The 23,213-nt window shown below is 48.1% G+C and overlaps 1 protein-coding gene across 1 annotated transcript in view; it reads left to right on the forward strand.

The window, feature by feature from the left end:
• Positions 1 to 23,213, forward strand: part of LOC132399664 (CUGBP Elav-like family member 3) — a 107,840-nt gene that overhangs the window by 48,495 nt on the left and 36,132 nt on the right. Inside the window, exons 3-6 of the mRNA XM_059980300.1 lie at positions 7,521 to 7,569; positions 10,481 to 10,609; positions 15,180 to 15,259; positions 22,668 to 22,811. Coding sequence (XP_059836283.1) covers positions 7,521 to 7,569; positions 10,481 to 10,609; positions 15,180 to 15,259; positions 22,668 to 22,811 — 402 coding nt within the window. The remainder of the gene's footprint in view (positions 1 to 7,520; positions 7,570 to 10,480; positions 10,610 to 15,179; positions 15,260 to 22,667; positions 22,812 to 23,213) is intronic.

Below are 23,213 nucleotides of genomic sequence, written 5' to 3' on the forward strand. Positions count from 1 at the left end.
CCTGTTGGAGTATTTGTAGGGGCTGCCCCTCAGGTTCCAGCTCCACTTCAGAATCCCCCATCCACCCTCCATTCAGCTGGTGTGGACCGGAGGGAGTCCGTTGGGAGATCACCCCCATCGGTCTGCGTTGCCATCCAGGGAATAGGCCATTCATCCCTGCTATGGAATGTCTCAAGTCTAGCTGCAAAAGCAGGAGGGTTGGTTATGGAGCTAACAACCCCATCTTTTAAAAACCCAGAGCCACAGAGGAAGTGAAATCCTCGTCCCTGTGGGTGGAAAGATCTTCGCCAGGGAGATGTACGAAGTCATGTGATGAAAACAGAGGCCACAGGGTCAATCAACCTTCATTCGGCCCGAGACAGAGGTCTCTGGCTAGCTGCTGTCAGCGGCCCGTTCCCCAGCAGGGGTGATAGGCTTAATAAGGTGAGTAAGCTGTCTGAGCCGAGTGCCTACCTCTCTACCCTGGATATGTCAGTGCCCAGGCCTCACTCAAGCAGGAGCACGTGGTGTCAACTGGCTTGCCGGACTGTCGCCAAGGCTAGCGAGTATCATAGGGGCTGGTTGTGTCCGGGAGAGGGGTGGTAGTGCTTTAATCCAAGCACAATGTAAATCTTGACATATTGGATTGAAAAGAATAAAAATATTGTAAATATTTAAATAAATATTTTCCTTAAATCAAAAGGAGTAGTGAGACACGCTGGGTCAGTTGGGACTGGACGTCCAACATTAAAGCAGTGTTTACAAGTCTGAACTCATTCTTTGGCTGTAACTGTTGTGGGACGTCCCAGATGTGTGACACATCCTCCAGTAACGACCTCATTGCTTTCCAGTACTCCCGTGTTCGTCACTCTCCTAGTATTACGGAAATATTCACATCATCTGTGCCTGACCACTGTGCTATCGCCCTGGCACGTTCCCCCTCACGTTTCTTCTTTTAACAAAAGTGACTACATTTAAAGGATGTCAGTAGCTCTCAGGAGCTTGGCGTCATGGGACTCCACTTTATTTTATAGCATGTTGTCTCATCTCTCGGTCCACTCCCTCCTCTGAATGTGTTTCTTTGTCTCTCCCTGTCCCCCACATTCTTCTCTCTGTCTCTCTCTCTTTCTCTTTATCTCCATACTCTCTCTGCCTCTCTTTGTCTCGCTGTATCTCTATATGTCTCTTTCTTTATCTTGCTCCTTTGCATCTCATTGTCAGCGTGACCCTCTCTTTTTTTCACCCTGTTTCTCTCTCTCTTGCCCTCTTCGTCTCTCTGTGACCCTCTCCCCTTTCTCTTTCTCTCATTCTCCCTCCCTCTCCCTTTGTCTGTGTGTACCTCAGACCTGCTCTGCCCCTCGTGCGCTACTGCCAGCTGCTGTTAAGGGAGAAGTCGTTTGATTGAGCTCTCCTGTTTAGCTGTCACACACCGAGGAGGGAGGGATTAAGCCTTTGGCGTGCAGCCGGGTTAAGTGTAGATGAATTTGCAGTAAAGTGTAATGGGCTTCCAGCTACAGCAGCTTAGCGAGACGCGAAGCTGCAGGAGAATTGGTGACTCAGAGCGCCTGCAGTCCTTTTGAGCGGTGTCACTGGTCCGCAGCTAAACCCTGGTCTGCAGGTCCAGAGCCTGTCACTGTACTAGAACCGCCACTGCCGAGGATGGTGACCTGAACTGATACCCCACCTCCTCCACAATGGTACATGGGTAGGAAAGTTCAGAGGGATGTGCTGTCCCTGGAGGGGCTGCAGGGGAACAATCCCCGGAATGAAAGGGTTAATGTATGAGCCCAGTTTGATGTCTCTGAGCCTGAACTCGCTGCAGTTCAGAAGTGGGGGGAGTGGGAGGGGGGGTATCCACTGAAAACTAAAAACCCTGGGTAGACAGACATGTAGAAAGTGTTCCCTGCAGTGGGCAAGTCTAGGACCAGAGGGCACAGTCTCAGAATAGAGGCACATCCCTTTAGAACGAAGGTGAGGGGAATTTCGGTAGACAGAGGCCGGTGAATCTGTAGAATTCATTGCTGTGTAGGCCGTCATTAAGGCAGGTTTTTGATTGGGGAGAGGGGTTAAAGGTTATGGAGTGAAGCTGGGAGAAAGGATATATTTAAAAGGAGCGTTAATTGAATGGTGGAGCAGACTTGATAGGCTGAATAGTTAATTCTGCTCCTATATCTTATGCTGATACAGGCCAAACACAGACAACTGGACTAGTTCAGGTAGGCGATTGGGCAGTGTGGACGAGTTGAGCCAAAGGGCCTGCTTCTATACTGTATAACTACCTGCAGCAGATCACACTCATGACCTCACCTACCTAACCTCCTGTCCCATGTTACGGGTAGGTGGGAGGGGCATGATGTTGGGAGGGGATAACGGTTGCTCTCTGGTGGAGAAAGTGAGTGTGCATAAAGTGATTCTGGTCTTTACAGTCCTGGTGTGTGTGTGTATGAGTGTGTGTGTGTCTGCGCGAATGAGTGTGTGTGAGTGTGTGTGTGTGTGTGTGTGTCTGAATGAGTGTGAGTGTGTGTGTGTGTGTGTATGTGTCTAGGTTAATTGCACACACTCTCTCTCACCCCAAACGCTCTGGTCTTCTCCACGTCCCGCTGGAAGGGCACATAGTTTAACTGGCTGTAACACATCACCCAGCGTGGAGGAGGGTGACAGCTTATTAATCGCCCTGTGAGAGAGAATGGGTTTCAGGGAAATTTAGACAGATGGGACTAATTAGATTGCTTTGAAGTTGTGTAGAATCGATGGGCTGAATCATCTCTTATATAAGAAAATATGAGGTCCCAGCAGCTTCATAGAAGGTCAAGAATAAAAAAGACCCCATGCCATTATTCCCAGGAGAAACAGAGAATACTCCTTGCTATCCATATCCCTAACATCACTCGATGGCAGATTATTACAGGACAGCTCACCTCGATGCTGCCTGGATTAGGGGGTATGAGGCTGGGCAAGGTGCGTTGTTCCATTGGAGACTGGGGAGAGATTGCTAGATGCTTTTAAATCTATGACAGACAGAGATAGGGTAGAAAGTCAGAATCTTTTCCTTAGGGTAGAAATGTTGAAGATGAATGTGAAGGGAACGGAGATGGATGATACGCCCAAGGAGGACATGTTTTTAAGGCTAGCAGGGATGTTTGAAGTCACTGTGAGGGCAGATCTTTTCACTGGAACAGGGGGAATCAGAGACTGGCAGAGTTTGAGAGGCTTTTAGAGAGACATGACATGAATATGGATGATACACAGAAGGAGGGCATTTGTATAAATTGGCATCAAGATCAGTACAGTATTGTGGGCCGAATGGCCTGTCCAGCGTTGTACATTCTATCATCTGGATTAAAGTAATGGATGGGAGTGATGAGAGGGAACTATTTGCAGTCAGAGGGTGGGAGGGCAGAAACCCTCCCCACACATGAAGAGCTGTGACCTGCAGGGCTACAGATCCACTATTTGGAACAGCACCAACAAAATGGCCCGAATTGTCTCCCGGCATTTCTCGGCTGCTATCACTATTTGTAGGATGCTTGCTGCTCAGAAAGAATCTGCCAAGCGGTGAGGAGACTGGAGAAAATCCAAGCTCACTCACTCATCTCCCAGCTTAAGGCTTTGAACAAACTCTTGTGCATTTCTTCTTTAATCTCTCTCTGTGATCAGCTTAAAAGGAATTTCGAGGGTTAGGCCGACACTAATTCCACACTAATTGGCTGTGAAAGGGTCAGTCTTTCAGGAAATCTTTGGTGCTGCTGCTTCACAGTTCCAAACACGCAGAGCTCACATTTCCCCTCGACTTGTCCACATTTCCCTCCCCACTGACTTCCTACATTGCCGAGATGTGCTGGCAGATGAAATGGCAACCCACTACAGGAAAAATGACATTAAAGATTCAAGATTGCTTAATGTCATTTCCTGTAAACAACTGTAAAGGAGAACAAAATAATTGCTACTCCGGATCTGATGCAGCAGTAAAAAGCACAATAAGATAAATAATAATAAAACAATAAAAACAATAAGATAAAGCACAATAATAATGAAAAACACAATAAATATAAACATATAAGATAACAAAAGTATATAGATTGACTGTATGTCCACAAAATGATACCAGGCTGTACATAAGGTGACCGACAGGAAATAATAAAGTAGTGGTGGGTTAGTGGGTGGAGGTGTTGATCAGCCTCACTGCTTGGAGGGGAAGTAACGTTTTTGCGTTTGGTTGTTCTGGCGTGGATGCTATGCCAGGACCTCCAGAAAAAACTGGAGAGGGTTCAGAAAACGCTTATGAGGATGTTGCCTGGTCTCGAGGGATTGTGATATACGGAGAGGTTGGACGGGCTGGGTCTTTATTGAGATGTGAATAAAGTCACAAGGGGCATAGATAGGGTGAGTGTACACCGTCTTTTTCCCAGGGTTGAGGAATCAAATCTGGAGGTGTAGGTTGGAGGTGAGAAGGAAGTGATTTAATAGGAACTTGAAGGGTATCTTTTTTTTACACAAAGGGTTTCTCCATATATAGGAAGAGTGTTTGAGTCAAGTACGATAACGACATTTAATAACAACACAGCATGATTGAAACCAGTGCTGTACTCGTCTATTTTCTATTAAGAGATTCTAAGATGGGCCCATGGATGTAAAAAAAATGTAGGGTTATCGGATGTGTGGGAGGGGACGGTTAGATTAATCATTGGCACAACTTTGTGGGCCAACAGGCCTGTACTGGGCTGTACCCTTCTATGTTCTAAATGGTTAGAAGGTTACGGGCCGAACGCTGGCAAATGAAACTAGCGCATAGGATTTTGGTTGGCATGGATCAGTTGGGCCGAAGGGCCTGCTTCTTTGCTGTATAACTCTGTGACTCCTGAGGAAACAACCAAAGGTTGTCCATGCTCTCTATTCTAGGACCCTCCACATTCTTCCTATAATGGGGTAGCATTCAACCTACAAAGAAAAACACCAACAAATCGAGCCCCCCATCCCACCCTCCCACCTACACAGACAGTCCTCCAACCCCAGGATGCACCATCTCCAGACTTCCAACCACCAGTTCCTGGCCTGGACTTGCAGACCTCTGACCTCTGGACATGCTGACCCAGAGGCTTTGACCTTTGGCCCTTGATCCCTGGACTCAATGACTTTGGTCTTTGACTTTCAGGCTGTTTCTTGCTGACTAAGTTACTGCCTGAGTTATAGCCCATATTCCTCTAAACTAGGGGTCCCAAACTGGGGTCCATTGTATAAAAAAGCCTTGGTTTCATGGTATTGGTCCATGGTATAAAAAAGGTTGGGAACCCCTGGTCTACACCTTTTCTATCCATGTTACCTGCTCAAGAGTCTTTCAAATGTCGTAATTATAACCACTTCTATTACTAATTTTAGAGTGGTAAGTGTTGCCTATTGGATCCCTTTTTAAATTGTTCACCCTCAGATCCCTTTTTAAATTGTTCTCTCTTACCCTAAACCTAGGTTTTCTAGTCTTAGACTCTCCTGGATTCTGATGTTTTTGATCCAGGGCTCTTTCGGAAGACAAGAAAGAGACACAAAAGTGTTGCTTCACAGTTGTTTATTTAAGTGTAAGTAGAACAAAGAAAACTGGAAAAAGACAGTGATAGAAGAGACTAGTAGGGGAAGGAAAAAAGAAGCAAAGCTGGTGGGCTGGCGTGTTCAGCTGTTTTTATACCATAGAGATAAAACATTCAATTCAGAATTTGTAGATAAGAGTTAACCAATCAGATAGCCCCTATTCAAATAATATGAAACCAAGTTTCCGGAATTATGCCAAGAACTGTAAGCACTAGGGGCATGCTGAACAGCTACATACTGTGACCACTTGGAAACATACTAAACAGTTACATGTGTATAGGTAGTTTTTCAAACAGATCTAAACGGTTAAACTGCACAGAAAAGAACAATTATACAGTCTAATCCAACAATTCCCATAGTCTGGTAAAAAGTCTGTGACCTTATCTACACCCCTGATGATTTTATAAACCATTATGAGGTCATGCCTCAGCCTTGTACACTCTAGAAAAAAATGCCCTCATAACTCAAGCCCTCTAGTCCCAGTGACATGTTTTATTTTCAGCACCTTCCCCAGCTTAGTCACTTGTTCCTCATAACTAGGTGGCCACATCGCACACAAAAGTCTGAAAAAATTGACCCTCATTAGTCGGGGGACTGAGTTCAAGAATTACAAGGTAAGGATGCAGCTCTATAAAACCCTGGTTAGATACCCTGGTTGGAGTATTGTGTTCAGTTCTGTTCGCCTCATTATGGGAAGGATGTGGAAGCTTCAGAGAGAATGCAGAGGAGATTTACCAGGGTGCTGCCTGGTCTAGAGGTCGTGTCTTATGAGAATAGATAAAGTGAGCTTGGGCTTTTTTTCTTTGGAGAGGAAGGCGAGAAGTAACTTGATAGAGAATCAGAATCAGAATCAGGTTTATTATCACCGGCATGTGACGTGAAATTTGTTAACTCAGCAGCGGCAGTTCAATGCAATACATAATCTAGCAGAGAGAGAAAAAATAATAATAAGTAAAATAAAGCATAATAATAAATAAACAAGTAAATCATATATTAAATAGGTTTTTTTAAATATGCAAAAACAGAAATACTGTATACTTAAAAAAAAGAGAGGTAGTGTCCATGGGTTCAATGTTCATTTAGGAATCGGATTGCAGAAGGGAAGAAGCTGTTCCTGAATCACTGAGTGTATGCCGTCAGGCTTCTGTACCTCCTATCTGATGGAAACAGTGAGAAAAAGGCATGCCCTGGGCCTAGGTGCTGGAGGTCTTAATAATGAACGCTGTCTTTCTAAGGTCTATAAGATTATAAGAGGCATAGATTGAGTGGACAGCCAGTCTTTTCCCAGGGAGGAAATGACTATTACAAGAGGAATAATCTTAAGGTAATTGGAGGGAAGTAAGGGGATTGTAGAGATAAGTTTTTTACACAGAGAGTGGTGACTTCCACACATGTGGTGTCAGGGTGGTGGTAGAGACAGATACATTAGGGATATTTGAGAAGAGACACCTAGAGGGGCACATGGATAAAAAAAAACAAGAGGGCTATACATGAGAGAAGCATTAAATTGACTTTGGAGTAGGTTAGGCATGATGGGCCAAAGGGCCTGTATTGTGCTGTACTGTTTGTTGTATGTGTGTTTACCAGTGTCTCATCCAGCTGTAACATGGCTTCTCAGTGACCAATGAAGGCCAGCCTTCTCTACCACCCTGCCTGCATCCGTTACCACCTACAGGGAGCTATGTAGCCGTAGCAACACACACACAAAATGCTGGAGGAACTCAACAGGCCAGGCAGCATCTATGGAAAAAAGTACAGTCAACCGTCAGAGAGTTTCAGCCCAAAACGTCGACTGTACTTTTTCCCATAGATGCTGCCTGGGCTGCTGATTTCCTCCAGCATCTTGTGTGTGTTGCTCAGATTTCCAGCATCTGCAGATTTTCTCTTGTTGATGTAGCTGTAGCCCTGGGTCTCCCTGTTTTACAGTGTGGTCACTGCAAACTCTCCTTGGCTTCTTGCAGATGAATCGGCCCATCCAGGTGAAGCCAGCGGACAGCGAAAGTCGGGGAGGTAAGAGCCGTCGTTGTTTTCTCTTATGTCAGACAGCTTTGTCTTGGTGAATCATCAGTGAGCTGGAACCCCACCCGCCCACCCTCTGGGTGAGGTGCTTTAATTCAGTGAGGAGGTGCCACTTCCCACTGATTGGACTGCCCACTCATTAAACTGACTCCAGCAAGAAACAGCAGTCACTGCCAGGACCACTGAATAGGTTGGGTCTATGTTCCCTGGAGTGAACTTGCCAAAGCTCTAATTGGATCACATCTAGTTCAAGTTCAGTTATCATTCAACCTTACACATGAGTACAGACAAAGAAAACAGCATTCTCCTGGGCCAAGGTGCAAAAGCACATGTGGCTCATAGAATTATGATAGTAGAAATACACACAGAAACAATTATTAAAAGAAATGATCATATAGCCCAAGTTCCTGAGGGTCAGAGGCTGTAGATTGATGGTGCATGGATATTGTTCTTGAACCACATTTCTGCAGAACAACCTACAGTCCTGTTCATCACGCTACAGGCTGGGTATGGTAGCAATAGAAACGGTGCAGAAGAGACTCAGCAGGAAGTTGCCTGGAATGGAGGGCAGTGGTTATAAGGAGAGATTGGGTTTGTTCTCACTGCAATGCAGGAGGTTGAGGGGTGATCTGGTATAGAGGGTGGCTGGAGTGGAGACACTGGGAGCAATACACAAAGGAGCTGGAGGAACTCAGCGGGTCAGGATGCATCTGTGGAGGAGAAATAGACAGGCCAAGACCCCTCATCTGGACACAAAATGAAGAGGGGCAATAACCAATATAAAAGGGTGAATAAGTTTGCAGTGGGTAGATGCCAGTGGGGAGGTGATAGGCAGGTGATGGAGGAGGCAAAATGGGAATGATGTCAGAAGCTGCAAGGTGATAGGTAGAAATAACGAAGGGTTGAATCTAATAGGTCAGTGGACTGTGGAGTAAACAGAGGGAGTTAGGGAAGGAAATGTTAGGAGGAATACGTAGGCAGTAGGCAGGGTGACAGGGGGCCAGTAGGATCAGAATGGGAATAAGTGGGGAAGGGACAGAAGAGGAGCAGTTACCGGAAGTTAGAAAATTCACTGCTCAGGCCACCAGGTTGGAGACTATTGAGGTGAAATATGAGATGGTGTTTCTCTAATCTGTGTCTAGCCTTGACTTGGACGAGGCTGTAGACCGACAGGTCAGTGTGGGAGTGAAAAGTGAATTAAACTGGCTGGCCACCCGGAGATCTCACTGACGGAGTGAAACTGCTGCACAGAATCATTTTCCCAGGGCAGAGGCGTCTAGAACCGGCCGGCACAGGCTTTAAATGTGAGGAGAGAAATATAAACAAGAACAAAGAGGTAATGTTTTCACTGAAGGACATTGAATGTCTGGAGTGAGCTGTCAAAGGAGGTGGTGGAGGTGTGAAGGGATATGAGCCTAACTATTGCAAATCAAGGATCAACTTTATTCATGTATGTATTAGGAATTTGTTGTGGTGTGTTGGCATGACATTCAATAATTATAAGGAATAAGTTCAGTTTTTTATCCATTTAGAACAGAGATGAGGAGGAATTTCTTTAGTGAATCTGTGGAATTCTTTGCCACAGAGAGCAGTGGAGGGCAAGTTATTGAATATATTGAAAATAGAGGTTGGTAGGTTCTTGACTAGTCGGGGCATCAAAGGTTACAGAGTGAAGACAGAAGAATGGGGTTGAGAGGGGAAATAAATCAGCCACGATTGAATGGCAGAGGTGACTCAGTGGTCTGAATAGCCTAATTCTGTTCCTATGTCTTATGTCTTTATAAGATATAAAGTTAAGCTGCGAATGTGAAATAAAACATGCACAAATACATAAATAGCATATATTTACAATGTAAATAACATTAAAAGTGAGTTAAGGAGCATTTCAGTGCAGTGACTGGCATTACAGATAGAGGGAGCCAGAGGGCTGGCTATCTAGAATGGGACCTGCATTAGACGGCATTATTGTTAGCATGAGCGAGGTGGGCTGAAAGGAATCATTTCTTTGCCTTATTTTTAAACATAAGCTTCTAAAGGGACATGATAGGAGAGATGTTTTCACTGGTGGGAGAGTTAGACAAGGGGACAAGGTTTTAAATAAACACCCGCAAATCACACAGCTGAGGTACGTCGGTGAATCTGAAATTCTCTACCACAGAATGCTGTGGAGCTTACATCATTACTATTTAAAGCAGAGTTAGACAGTGTTTGGAAAGATCGGGGGATTGACGACTGTGGAAGGGTCTGGTGCAGGGGAGGAGCTGAAGCCTGAGGCAGGTCATCTCTGAAGATTAGGGAATGTAGAGGAGGCGGGACCCAGACACAGAGCAGAGGAGACAACTCAGCGGTGAACAATAACTTTAATAACAGACTGCAAAACTAGCAAGTCACAAGGGGCCACAAAATGAAAAAGAGCAGATTTTAAACACCACAGACAACACGGTAACGGAAGGCTAGGAGCAATTGGTTGAGGCTGGCCGTTTCGGTGGGTGAACAAGGACTGTGGGTTTTAATAGGCTGCAGGCGATGATTGGAAACAAGGGGCAGGTGACTCCCATCAGCTGTGTGGAGGGTGGGAGATGCCTGCTTGTTCAGGCCTTGATATTGATTGCATTGAACGGAGGAGCATGCTTGAGGGACCAAGTAGTCCACTCAGATTCAGCTTTATAATCAGCGACATATGTTGTGAAATGTGTTGTTTTGTGGCAGCAGTAGAGTATAAGACAAAAGAAATTACACTACTCCTATACTCCTCCCTAATGGTAGTAATGAGAAGAGAGCATGTCCTGGGGGTGAGGGTCTTTAACCATGGATGCCCCCTACTTGAGGCTTCACCTTTTGGAGATGCCCTCCACCCCAAACCCCTTTCCCACATCTCAAACTTCTCATCTGTATTCTCCAGAGGACCGGAAGCTCTTTGTGGGAATGCTGGGGAGGCAACAGACCGACGAGGACATCCGGAAAATGTTTGAGGGTTTTGGGACCATTGAGGAGTGCACGATCCTGCGAGGACCAGACGGCGTCAGTAAAGGTAACTGGCTTCACTGCATGAGTTAGTTGCGCCGCAGGGCGTGTTCCTGTGTTGTACTGGTCTGAGTTCTGTGTTCTACCCAGGAGAAAGGGGCAGATGGGTAATTGGCCTCTTGACACAAACCTCTGACCTCACTGCACCAAGATTAACCCTTGATCCCCTCGCACTGCACAAAACCTCACTGTGTGTTTTAAACTCCATGTTTAAACTGGGTTGTTTCCCAAGTTGCCAACTTCATTCTTTGAGTGAAATTGTATTCAGCAGGTCAGAATCAGATCTATTATCTCTGACTTAAATGATGGGAATGCCGTTCTTTTGCAGCGACTGTAAACTTCAAGACAGGTTGCCCAGCAAACCCCAATTTAACTCTAGCCTAATCAGGGGTCAATTTATCCACTTTGGACTGTGGGAAGAAACGGGAGCACCACTTATAACACGAAGAGGACATGCAGGCTCCTTACAGACAATGTCAGAATTGAACTCCGAACTCGAAACCCCAAGACGAACTAGCATCACTATGCTACCGTGGCACCAAATTAAATTACAGAAGTGCAGAAACAGGAATAACAATGTCATAATGCCTTGACAGCGTCAGCAACACAGGTTCAATTCCTGCTGCGGTATGTAAGGAGTTTGTTTGTTCTCCCTGGGACTGCGTAGGTTTCCTCTGGTGCTCTGATTTCCTCCCGCTTCCCAAACACACAGGTTAGTAGGTTAATTGGTCACATGGTATAACCGGGCGGCGTGGAATCATTGGGCCCAAAGAGCCTGTTGCCGTGCTGTGTTGTTAAACTAACAGAATAAACAAGGTTGATGGACCGTTCAGGAATCTGATGGCATGTTTCTGAATCTGTGAGTGTGTGTATCTGCTGCCTAATGGTATTAATGGGAGACAAAGTTCCGTTGTTGCCAAGAGGGCTGGTGAGGACAAGTCATCAGGTGTATTTAAGGCAGAGGGTGACAGATTCTTGATAGGTATGAGGGGTTAAGGGTAGTGGGGAGGAGGAAAACTAAAGCATCTTTGAATGGTGGTGCAGATGGGTTGAATTACCTAATTCTGCTCTATATCCTGGTCTTTTGCTGAATATGGTGGTTGAGAAGCACCAGTTTTGATGGAGGTGGTGTATTTTCCAGCAAGGCTCATTGGAGCTGTAACCTTCCTTTGCCTTTCTTATAACGGCCACGTGAACTAGTCGAGCCGCTGCTCCCCAGCTCCAGTGACACAGGTTCAATCCCGGCCTCCGGCGCTGTCTGTGCGGAGTTTGCACGCTCTCTCTGGGACTATGTGTGTTTCTTCAGGCAGTCCGGTTTCCTCCGGCGTCCCAAGGGCATGCGGATTAGTAGATAATTGACCACTGTAAGTTGTTAGCAGTGTGTAGGTGGGACAAGGATAAGGGAAGAATGGGTTTCAGGGAAGATTCGTGGGAGAAATCAAGTTCAAGTTCAGTTTATCGTCATTGAACCGTACAAATATTTACCACCGTTCCCCTGGACCATATAACTCACACACATAAGGTAATATTATTCCTAGTAGAGGGGTGCATTCACAACACTAAGCTAAAAATTAAACAGTATAACACTCACAAAATGCTGGTGGAACGCAGCAGGCCGGGCAGCATCTATAGGAAGAAGCACTGTCGACGTTTCAGGCCGAGACCCTTCGTCAGGACTAACTGAAAGGAAAGATGGTAAGGGATTTGAAAGTAGTGGAGTTCTTCAAATATGATGAGACCAGGATGGTGGCAGGGAGTTCAGTAGTCTCATGACCTGGGGGAGAAATCTGTTTCCCATCCAAACAGTCCTTGTCCTAATGCCACATTACCTCCTGCCTGATGGGGGTCAAAGAGGGTCAAAGTGATCGTAGGATGGAAGGGTTGGGGGGGGAATCACTGACGATACCATGGGCCCTGCGTACACAATGCTGTCAGTGATATTGTATTGGATTAGAATGGTACTGGGTAGGCTTGTGGAGAAAATAGTCTCATCTATGGAGATACAGGAGACCACTTATTAGCTGTGGAATTATTTGCTGGAATTTGCAAACCTAAACTAATTCAACAACCACACACTCACATTCACGGATTCTCCACTCATGTTCTCAGTATTGGTTTTATTTGCTCAATTTGGCTTTTGTACATTGATTGACTTTGTTTATGTATAGTTTTTCATAACTGCTATAGTATTTCTTTATTTTTCCTGTAAATGCCTGCAAGAAAGTGAATCTCAAGGTAGTATATGGTGACATGTACATATGTTAGTAATAAAGTTTCTTTGAACTTTGAAACTGGAGCAACACAATCGGCAGGAGGAAATCAGTGGGTTGAACAGCATCTGTGGGAGGGGAATGAGTCAAAATGCTGGGGTGGATGAATGAGATTAGTGTAAATGGGTGTTTGATGGTCAGTATGGAATTGATGGGCCAAAGGGCTGGGCAGAGAGGTGCAGAGGGGATTTATGAGGTGTTTGCCTGACGTATACTAGAAGAGCAGAGGACACAGTGCTGGGAGGTGGGATTACACGGCAAAGCTCAAAGAGTGCCATGGTTAGGCAGCGGTTATGATGTCACTATTACAGCTCGGGGCATCGGAGTTTGGAGCTCAATTTCAGTGTCCTCTGTACGTCTTCGCTGTGGAATGTTCTCCAGGTCCTTGGTTTCCTTCCGCAGTCCAAAGATATACCAGTTAGTAGGTTAAAGGTTGTTGTAAAATGGTTAGGGCTAAGTTGGGGGTTTCTGGTTGACATGACTGGAAGGGCCTACTCCACTCTGTATAAGTAAACTACGTACTGAGCTACGATGAGAATCGTTGTTTCACATGCCATACATACAGTACTTTTCAAAAGTGCGAAAGCAATCAGACTGCAGAACGTAATCGCAGATTGCAGTTACCGAGCAGGTTGACAGTAGTGTGCAAGGGCCACGGCACCGTCGATTGATGGCTGGGGCTCAGCTTTACCCATTATATGGGTCGTATAATGGCGGGGTAGGAACTTTCCTCAAGCCTGGTGATACCTTCTGCCTGATGGATGGGGAAAGAAGGGGATAGGTTTGGGGTCTTTGATTATGTCCGCTGCTTCCCTAAGGGAGCACGAAGTGTAGATTGAGTGAGTGGAGGAACATTTAGTCTTCATGATGGAATAAGGGGTGTCCACAACTCTCTGTAAACTTCTTCATGACTTTACCTTTTCTGTGCTGTAAGGCAGAGGACAGCCACAGAGTTTCCAGTCTCACCCTCACAGCATCCCAGCAAATCTCATCTCATTCCATTCTCTGCAAGAATCTTACTTTCTGTAAATGGCTGCCCAACCTAGATCAAGAGTCTAAATCAAGACATAAAATGCTGGAGGAAATCAGCAGGTCCAGCAGCATCTATGGAACTGAATAAACAGTTGAGATTTCAGGCCTAGACCTTTTATCAATGGTCCTGAGGAAGGTTCACAGCCTAAAACCTTAACTGTTTATTTTCCTCCACAGAAGCTGCCTGACCTGCTGAGTTCCTCCAGCGTTTTGTGTGTGTTGCTCTAGATTTCCAGCATCTGCATAATCTCTTATGTTTACCAACTAACTGAAGGCAAGTTTCACCGCAGCCTTGGCCTCTTCACTCCCTACCATCCCTTCATGTCTCCTTACCAGCTCCAGGTTCTTCTTCACTTCCCATCCATCAGTAGCAGCTGCCTCAGTGTGAACCCCGATTCTCTCCCTGACTCTCCTCAGCTCTCTCCTCTCGAAGGATCACCCCCACGGCTGATCTCTTTGGCCAGCTTTAAGTTGGCACAGTGATACCAGAGGTCAGGTTCAAATCTGGCCTCCCTTGCCGTCTGTGTGGAGTTCGCACGTTCGGCTGTGACTACGTTTCCACTATGTGCTCCGGTTCCCTCCCACATTCCAAAAGCGTGCAGATGGTTGGCATCTGTGTTGCTGCTGCCTTGTGGGTAAGTGCTAGAATTAAGTCAGTGTAAATGGGTGCTGGTGGTTTGTGTGTTCACAGTGGACAAAGTGCTGGCTACCCTATATCTACGACTCTTGGATTTTAGGCTTGTCACTGGCTCCAAAGAACCCGTTTCTTATTTCGAAGACCTCTAAAAAACTTTCATTTTTCTATAGTAGTGCTGATATATACAAGGCAAGTAATGTTGCAGCTTAGAATTGTTTCTGCCCAGGAGTATGTGATGACATGAGCTACAAACTACGAACTGTGTCTGACCCTGGAAGTATGATGGGACAGTACAGAGTGAGATGGGACAGTGTGGAGGGGCATTCACTCTGTGTCTGACCCTGGGAGTGTGTGCTGGGATGGTGTGGAGGGGCATTCACTCTGTGTCTGACCCTGGCAGTGTGATGGGATGGTGTGGAGGGGCATTCACTCTGTGTCTGACCCTGGGAGTGTGTGATGGGACAATGTGGAGGGAGTGTGTGGAGGGACAGTATGGAGGGAGCTTCACTCTGTGTCTGACCCTGGCAGAGTGTGATGGGTCTGAAGTGTTGTGGACTGAACTATCGATGTCCCTTATTTTGACAGGAACACAATTTTTGTCCTCGGATCATTGAATTATCCTTTTCCTATTGCTGCAGGTTGTGCCTTTGTAAAGTTCCAGACGCATGCGGAAGCGCAGGCGGCAATCGTTGCACTGCATGGGAGCCGAATGCTGCAGGTAAGGCAGCCTCACCCTTTCACGTGCTACAGGCTCTAATGAAGCGAGTTGGACCTCAAGGGAAGGTTGTGGTAGACTTGCTGGTTGTTCCTGGTCTGAAGGCATGTCAAACCCTTCATTGCAAATGGAAGTCCAGTATTGCTGCTGACGGAATTGTGGCAACTAACATGCAGAGCAAGGTCCATGTGTCAATGCGACACAGATTGTTAAGGTGGTAAAGAAGGTGCAGGGCTTGCTTTGGGGTCACCCAGTGGAGATACGTCTCTACAAAAGGAGGTGTAAGGTGCTCCTTCCCTCTACTAGCCTGCAGGTCACCCTTGGACAAGGCGTAGCACCTGCTTAGCCCCACGATCAGGGTCACATGAAGCCATGGGAGCAGGTGGTGAGCAGCACGTGCTTGTCACGAGTCCTGGCTATGCGACCACTGACAACCTGCAGTCAGTCTCTGCAGAGTATTGATAATGACTGGGATCACCCATCTTGTAAAGACACTGCACAGAACAAGGCAATGGCAGACCAGTTCTGTGGAAAGATTTGTCAAGAACAATCATGGTCTAGGACCATGATCGCCTGTGTCATATGACATGGCAAATAATAATGATGGCGATGATTATGGTGGCAAGCTCACTCTTATCAGTCAAGGCACTGAGTTCAATAGTCAGAGAATCATGCATCTTTTTTTAAACCTTGGTTGAGCGGCATCTAGAGTATTGTAAACAGTTCTGGTCACTCCGTTATACGAAGGATGTGCAGGCTTTGGAAAGGTGCAAAAGAGGCTCATCAGGATGTTGCCTGGATCATGAATGGGGAGGGGTGGGTCCATTGGGATTGAGAAAGGGAAGGAGCTGGGTCCATTGGGATTGTGAATGGGGAGGAGCTGGGTCCATTGGGATTGTGAATGGGGAAGGAGCTGGGTCCATTGGGATTGTGAATGGGGAGGAGCTGGGTCCATTGGGATTGTGAATGGGGAAGGAGCTGGGTCCATTGGGATTGTGAATGGGGTGGGGTGGGTCCATTGGGATTGTGAATGGGGTGGGGTGGGTCCATTGGGATTGTGAATGGGGAGGGGTGGGTCCATTGGAATTGTGAATGGGGAAGGAGCTGGGTCCATTGGGATTGTGAATGGGGAGGGGTGGGTCCATTGGGATTGTGAAAGGGGAGGAGCTGGGTCCATTGGGATTGAGAAAGGGAAGGAGCTGGGTCCATTGGGATTGTGAATGGGGAGGAGCTGGGTCCATTGGGATTGTGAATGGGGTGGGGTGGGTCCATTGGGATTGTGAATGGTAAGGAGCTGGGTCCATTGGGATTGTGAATGGGGTGGGGTGGGTCCACTGGGATTGTGAATGGGGAGGAGCTGGGTCCATTGGGATTGTGAATGGGGAGGGGTGGGTCCATTGGGATTGTGAATGGTAAGGAGCTGGGTCCATTGGGATTGTGAATGGGGTGGGGTGGGTCCACTGGGATTGTGAATGGGGAGGAGCTGGGTCCATTGGGATTGTGAATGGGGAGGGGTGGGTCCATTGGGATTGTGAATGGGGAGGAGCTGGGTCCATTGGGATTGTGAATGTGGAGGAGCTGGGTCCATTGGGATTGTGAATGGGGTGGGGTGGGTCCATTGGGATTGTGAATGGGGAGGAGCTGGGTCCATTGGGATTGTGAATGGGGAGGGGTGGGTCCATTGGGATTGTGAATGGGGAGGGGTGGGTCCATTGGGATTGTGAATGGGGAGGAGCTGGGTCCATTGGGATTGTGAATGGAGAGGAGCTGGGTCCATTGGGATTGTGAATGGGGTGGGGTGGGTCCATTGGGATAGTGAATGGTAAGGAGCTGGGTCCATTGGGATTGTGAATGGGGTGGGGTGGGTCCATTGGGATTGTGAATGGGGAGGAGCTGGGTCCATTGGGATTGTGAATGGGGAGGGGTGGGTCCATTGGGATTGTGAATGGGGAGGAGCTGGGTCCATTGGGATTGTGAATGGGGTGGGGTGGGTCCATTGGGATTGTGAATGGGGAGGAGCTGGGTCCATTGGGATTGTGAATGGGGAGGGGTGGGTCCATTGGGATTGTGAATGGGGTGGGGTGGGTCCATTGGGATTGTGAATGGGGAGGGGTGTGTCCATTGGGATTGTGAATGGGGAGGAGCTGGGTCCATTGGGATTGAGAAAGGGAAGGAGCTGGGTCTATTGGGATTGTGAATGGGGTGGGGTGGGTCCATTGGGATTGTGAATGGTAAGGAGCTGGGTCCATTGGGATTGTGAATGGGGAGGGGTAGGTCCATTGGGATTGTGAAAGGGGAGGGGTGGGTCCATTGGGATTGTGAATAGGAAGGGGTGGGTCCATTGTGATTATGAATGGGAAGGAGCTGGGTCCATTGTGATTATGAATGGGGAGGGGTGGGTCCATTGGGATTATGAATGGGGAGGGGTGGGTTCATTGGGATTATGAATGGGGAGGGGTGGGTTCATTGGGATTGTGAATGGGGAGGGGTGGGTCCATTGGGATTGTGAATGGGAAGGGGTGGATCCATTGTGATTATGAATGGAGAGGGGTGGGTCCATTGGGATTGTGAATGGGAAGGGGCTGGGTCCATTGTGATTATGAATGGGGAGGGGTGGGTCCATTATGATTATGAATGGGGAGGGGTGGGTTCATTGGGATTATGAATGGGAAGGGGCTGGGTCCATTGTGATTATGAATGGGGAGGGGTGGGTTCATTGGGATTATGAATGGGGAGGGGTGGGTCCATTATGATTATGAATGGGGAGGGGTGGGTTCATTGGGATTATGAATGGGGAGGGGTGGGTCCATTATGATTATGAATGGGGAGGGGTGAGTTCATTGGGATTATGAATGGGGAGGGCTGTGTCCATTGGGATTATGAATGGGGAGGGCTGGGTCCATTGTGATTATGAATGGGGAGAGGTGGGTCCATTATGATTATGAATGGGGAGGGGTGGGTTCATTGGGATTGTGAATGGGGAGGGGTGGGTCCATTGGGATTGTGAATGGGAAGGGGTGGATCCATTGTGATTATGAATGGAGAGGGGTGGGTCCATTGGGATTGTGAATGGGAAGGGGCTGGGTCCATTGTGATTATGAATGGGGAGGGGTGGGTCCATTATGATTATGAATGGGGAGGGGTGGGTTCATTGGGATTATGAATGGGGAGGGGTGGGTCCATTGGGATTATGAATGGGGAGGGGTGGGTTCATTGGGATTATGAATGGGGAGGGGTGGGTTCATTGGGATTGTGAATGGGGAGGGATGGGTCCATTGGGATTGTGAATGGGAAGGGGTGGATCCATTGTGATTATGAATGGAGAGGGGCGGGTCCATTGGGATTGTGAATGGGAAGGGGCTGGGTCCATTGTGATTATGAATGGGGAGGGGTGGGTCCATTATGATTATGAATGGGGAGGGGTGTGTTCATTGGGATTATGAATGGGAAGGGGCTGGGTCCATTGTGATTATGAATGGGGAGGAGCTGGGTCCATTGGGATTGTGAATGGGGAGGGGTGGGTCAATTGGGATTGTGAATGGGAAGGGGCTGGGTCCATTGTGATTATGAATGGGGAGGAGCTGGGTCCATTGGGATTGTGAATGGGGAGGGGTGGGTCCATTGGGATTGTGAATGGGGAGGGGTGGGTCCATTGGGATTGTGAATGGGGAGGGGTGGGTCCATTGGGATTGTGAAAGGGGAGGAGCTGGGTCCATTGGGATTGTGAATGGGAAGGGGTAGGTCCATTGGGATTGTGAATGGGGAGGAGCTGGGTCCATTGGGATTGTGAATGGGGAGGAGCTGGGTCCATTGGGATTGTGAATGGGGTGGGGTGGGTCCATTGGGATTGTGAATGGTAAGGAGCTGGGTCCATTGGGATTGTGAATGGGGAGGGGTAGGTCCATTGGGATTGTGAAAGGGGAGGGGTGGGTCCATTGGGATTGTGAATAGGAAGGGGTGGGTCCATTGTGATTATGAATGGGGAGGGGTGGGTCCATTGGGATTATGAATGGGGAGGGGTGGGTTCATTGGGATTATGAATGGGGAGGGGTGGGTTCATTGGGATTGTGAATGGGGAGGGGTGGATCCATTGTGATTATGAATGGAGAGGGGTGGGTCCATTGGGATTGTGAATGGGAAGGGGCTGGGTCCATTGTGATTATGAATGGGGAGGGGTGGGTCCATTATGATTATGAATGGGGAGGGGTGGGTTCATTGGGATTATGAATGGGAAGGGGCTGGGTCCATTGTGATTATGAATGGGGAGGGGTGGGTTCATTGGGATTATGAATGGGGAGGGGTGGGTCCATTATGATTATGAATGGGGAGGGGTGGGTTCATTGGGATTATGAATGGGGAGGGGTGGGTCCATTATGATTATGAATGGGGAGGGGTGTGTTCATTGGGATTATGAATGGGGAGGGCTGTGTCCATTGGGATTATGAATGGGGAGGGCTGGGTCCATTGTGATTATGAATGGGGAGAGGTGGGTCCATTATGATTATGAATGGGGAGGGGTGGGTTCATTGGGATTGTGAATGGGGAGGGGTGGGTCCATTGGGATTGTGAATGGGAAGGGGTGGATCCATTGTGATTATGAATGGAGAGGGGTGGGTCCATTGGGATTGTGAATGGGAAGGGGCTGGGTCCATTGTGATTATGAATGGGGAGGGGTGGGTCCATTATGATTATGAATGGGGAGGGGTGGGTTCATTGGGATTATGAATGGGGAGGGGTGGGTCCATTGGGATTATGAATGGGGAGGGGTGGGTTCATTGGGATTATGAATGGGGAGGGGTGGGTTCATTGGGATTGTGAATGGGGAGGGGTGGGTCCATTGGGATTGTGAATGGGAAGGGGTGGATCCATTGTGATTATGAATGGAGAGGGGTGGGTCCATTGGGATTGTGAATGGGAAGGGGCTGGGTCCATTGTGATTATGAATGGGGAGGGGTGGGTCCATTATGATTATGAATGGGGAGGGGTGGGTTCATTGGGATTATGAATGGGAAGGGGCTGGGTCCATTGTGATTATGAATGGGGAGGGGTGGGTTCATTGGGATTATGAATGGGGAGGGGTGGGTCCATTATGATTATGAATGGGGAGGGGTGGGTTCATTGGGATTATGAATGGGGAGGGGTGGGTCCATTATGATTATGAATGGGGAGGGGTGAGTTCATTGGGATTATGAATGGGGAGGGCTGTGTCCATTGGGATTATGAATGGGGAGGGCTGGGTCCATTGTGATTATGAATGGGGAGAGGTGGGTCCATTATGATTATGAATGGGGAGGGGTGGGTTCATTGGGATTGTGAATGGGGAGGGGTGGGTCCATTGGGATTGTGAATGGGAAGGGGTGGATCCATTGTGATTATGAATGGAGAGGGGTGGGTCCATTGGGATTGTGAATGGGAAGGGGCTGGGTCCATTGTGATTATGAATGGGGAGGGGTGGGTCCATTATGATTATGAATGGGGAGGGGTGGGTTCATTGGGATTATGAATGGGGAGGGGTGGGTCCATTGGGATTATGAATGGGGAGGGGTGGGTTCATTGGGATTATGAATGGGGAGGGGTGGGTTCATTGGGATTGTGAATGGGGAGGGATGGGTCCATTGGGATTGTGAATGGGAAGGGGTGGATCCATTGTGATTATGAATGGAGAGGGGCGGGTCCATTGGGATTGTGAATGGGAAGGGGCTGGGTCCATTGTGATTATGAATGGGGAGGGGTGGGTCCATTATGATTATGAATGGGGAGGGGTGTGTTCATTGGGATTATGAATGGGAAGGGGCTGGGTCCATTGTGATTATGAATGGGGAGGAGCTGGGTCCATTGGGATTGTGAATGGGGAGGGGTGGGTCAATTGGGATTGTGAATGGGAAGGGGCTGGGTCCATTGTGATTATGAATGGGGAGGAGCTGGGTCCATTGGGATTGTGAATGGGGAGGGGTGGGTCCATTGGGATTGTGAATGGGGAGGGGTGGGTCCATTGGGATTGTGAATGGGGAGGAGCTGGGTCCATTGGGATTGTGAATGGGAAGGGGCTGGGTCCATTGTGATTATGAATGGGGAGGGGTGGGTCCATTATGATTATGAATGGGGAGGGGTGGGTTCATTGGGATTATGAATGGGAAGGGGCTGGGTCCATTGTGATTATGAATGGGGAGGAGCTGGGTCCATTGGGATTGTGAATGGGGAGGGGTGGGTCCATTGGGATTGTGAATGGGGTGGGGTGGGTCCATTGTGATTATGAATGGGGAGGGGTGGGTCCATTATGATTATGAATGGGGAGGGGTGGGTTCAATGGGATTATGAATGGGGAGGGGTGGGTCCATTATGATTATGAATGGGGAGGGGTGGGTTCATTGGGATTGTGAATGGGGAGGGGTGGGTTCATTGGGATTATGAATGGGGAGGGGTGGGTTCATTGGGATTGTGAATGGGGAGGGGTGGGTCCATTGGGATTGTGAATGGGAAGGGGTGGATCCATTGTGATTATGAATGGAGGGGGCGGGTCCATTGGGATTGTGAATGGGAAGGGGCTGGGTCCATTGTGATTATGAATGGGGAGGGGTGGGTCCATTATGATTATGAATGGGGAGGGGTGGGTTCATTGGGATTATGAATGGGAAGGGGCTGGGTCCATTGTGATTATGAATGGGGAGGGGTGGGTCCATTATGATTATGAATGGGGAGGGGTGGGTTCATTGGGATTGTGAATGGGGAGGGGTGGGTCCATTGGGATTGTGAATGGGAAGGGGTGGATCCATTGTGATTATGAATGGAGAGGGGTGGGTCCATTGGGATTGTGAATGGGAAGGGGCTGGGTCCATTGTGATTATGAATGGGGAGGGGTGGGTCCATTATGATTATGAATGGGGAGGGGTGGGTTCATTGGGATTATGAATGGGAAGGGGCTGGGTCCATTGTGATTATGAATGGGGAGGGGTGGGTCCATTATGATTATGAATGGGGAGGGGTGGGTTCATTGGGATTATGAATGGGGAGGGGTGGGTCCATTATGATTATGAATGGGGAGGGGTGGGTTCATTGGGATTATGAATGGGGAGGGGTGGGTCCATTATGATTATGAATGGGGAGGGGTGAGTTCATTGGGATTATGAATGGGGAGGGCTGTGGCCATTGGGATTATGAATGGGGAGGGCTGGGTCCATTGTGATTATGAATGGGGAGGGGTGGGTCCATTATGATTATGAATGTGGAGGGGTGGGTTCATTGGGATTATGAATGGGGAGGGGTGGGTCCATTGTGGGTGGTGTCACTGACTTGAACCTTCATTTGGATCACTGAAGAGATTGAAGCTGCCTAGGTCATGGCACAGGGAGATGGTGAACTTGGCCATCTTGGCGCCCTCCCTCTTGACGTTGTGTGTTTGTTTCACGGGCAGGGAGCGTCATCGAGCCTGGTGGTGAAGTTTGCGGACACGGACAAGGAGCGCGGCCTCCGGCGGATGCAGCAGCTGGCCGGGCAGCTGGGGGTCTTCGCCCCCATGGCCATACAGTTCGGTGCATATGGCGCATACACACAAGCGGTCAGTGGGCAAAGAATTATTGAGTCACGGTGGAGGACTTTGGGGAGGGTGGATTTATGGTGGGGCAGGTCACATTCTGATGCCTGTGTGAGGGACTTTGGGTACATCTCCTGTCCATATCACTGTCTCAGGATGGGCCCACTGGATTTTAGAAGGACGTGGAGTGGGGGTGGGGGGCGGATCTCTTTGAAACCTGTCAAATGTAGAAAGGCCTAAACAGAGTGGGTGTGGAGACAACGTTTCCTATAGTGGGTGGGTCTAGGACCACAGGGCGCTGTCTCACTACAGAGGATGTCCATTTAGAAGTTGTGCTGGTGAAGTCATTGTCCCCGCCGGCTTTGGAGGACAAGCTATTGACTATATTTCAGAATCAGGTTTAATATCACCAGCAGATGTGGGGAA

Source organism: Hypanus sabinus, chromosome 9, assembly GCF_030144855.1.
Source record: "Hypanus sabinus isolate sHypSab1 chromosome 9, sHypSab1.hap1, whole genome shotgun sequence".
Lineage (NCBI taxonomy): Eukaryota > Metazoa > Chordata > Chondrichthyes > Myliobatiformes > Dasyatidae > Hypanus > Hypanus sabinus.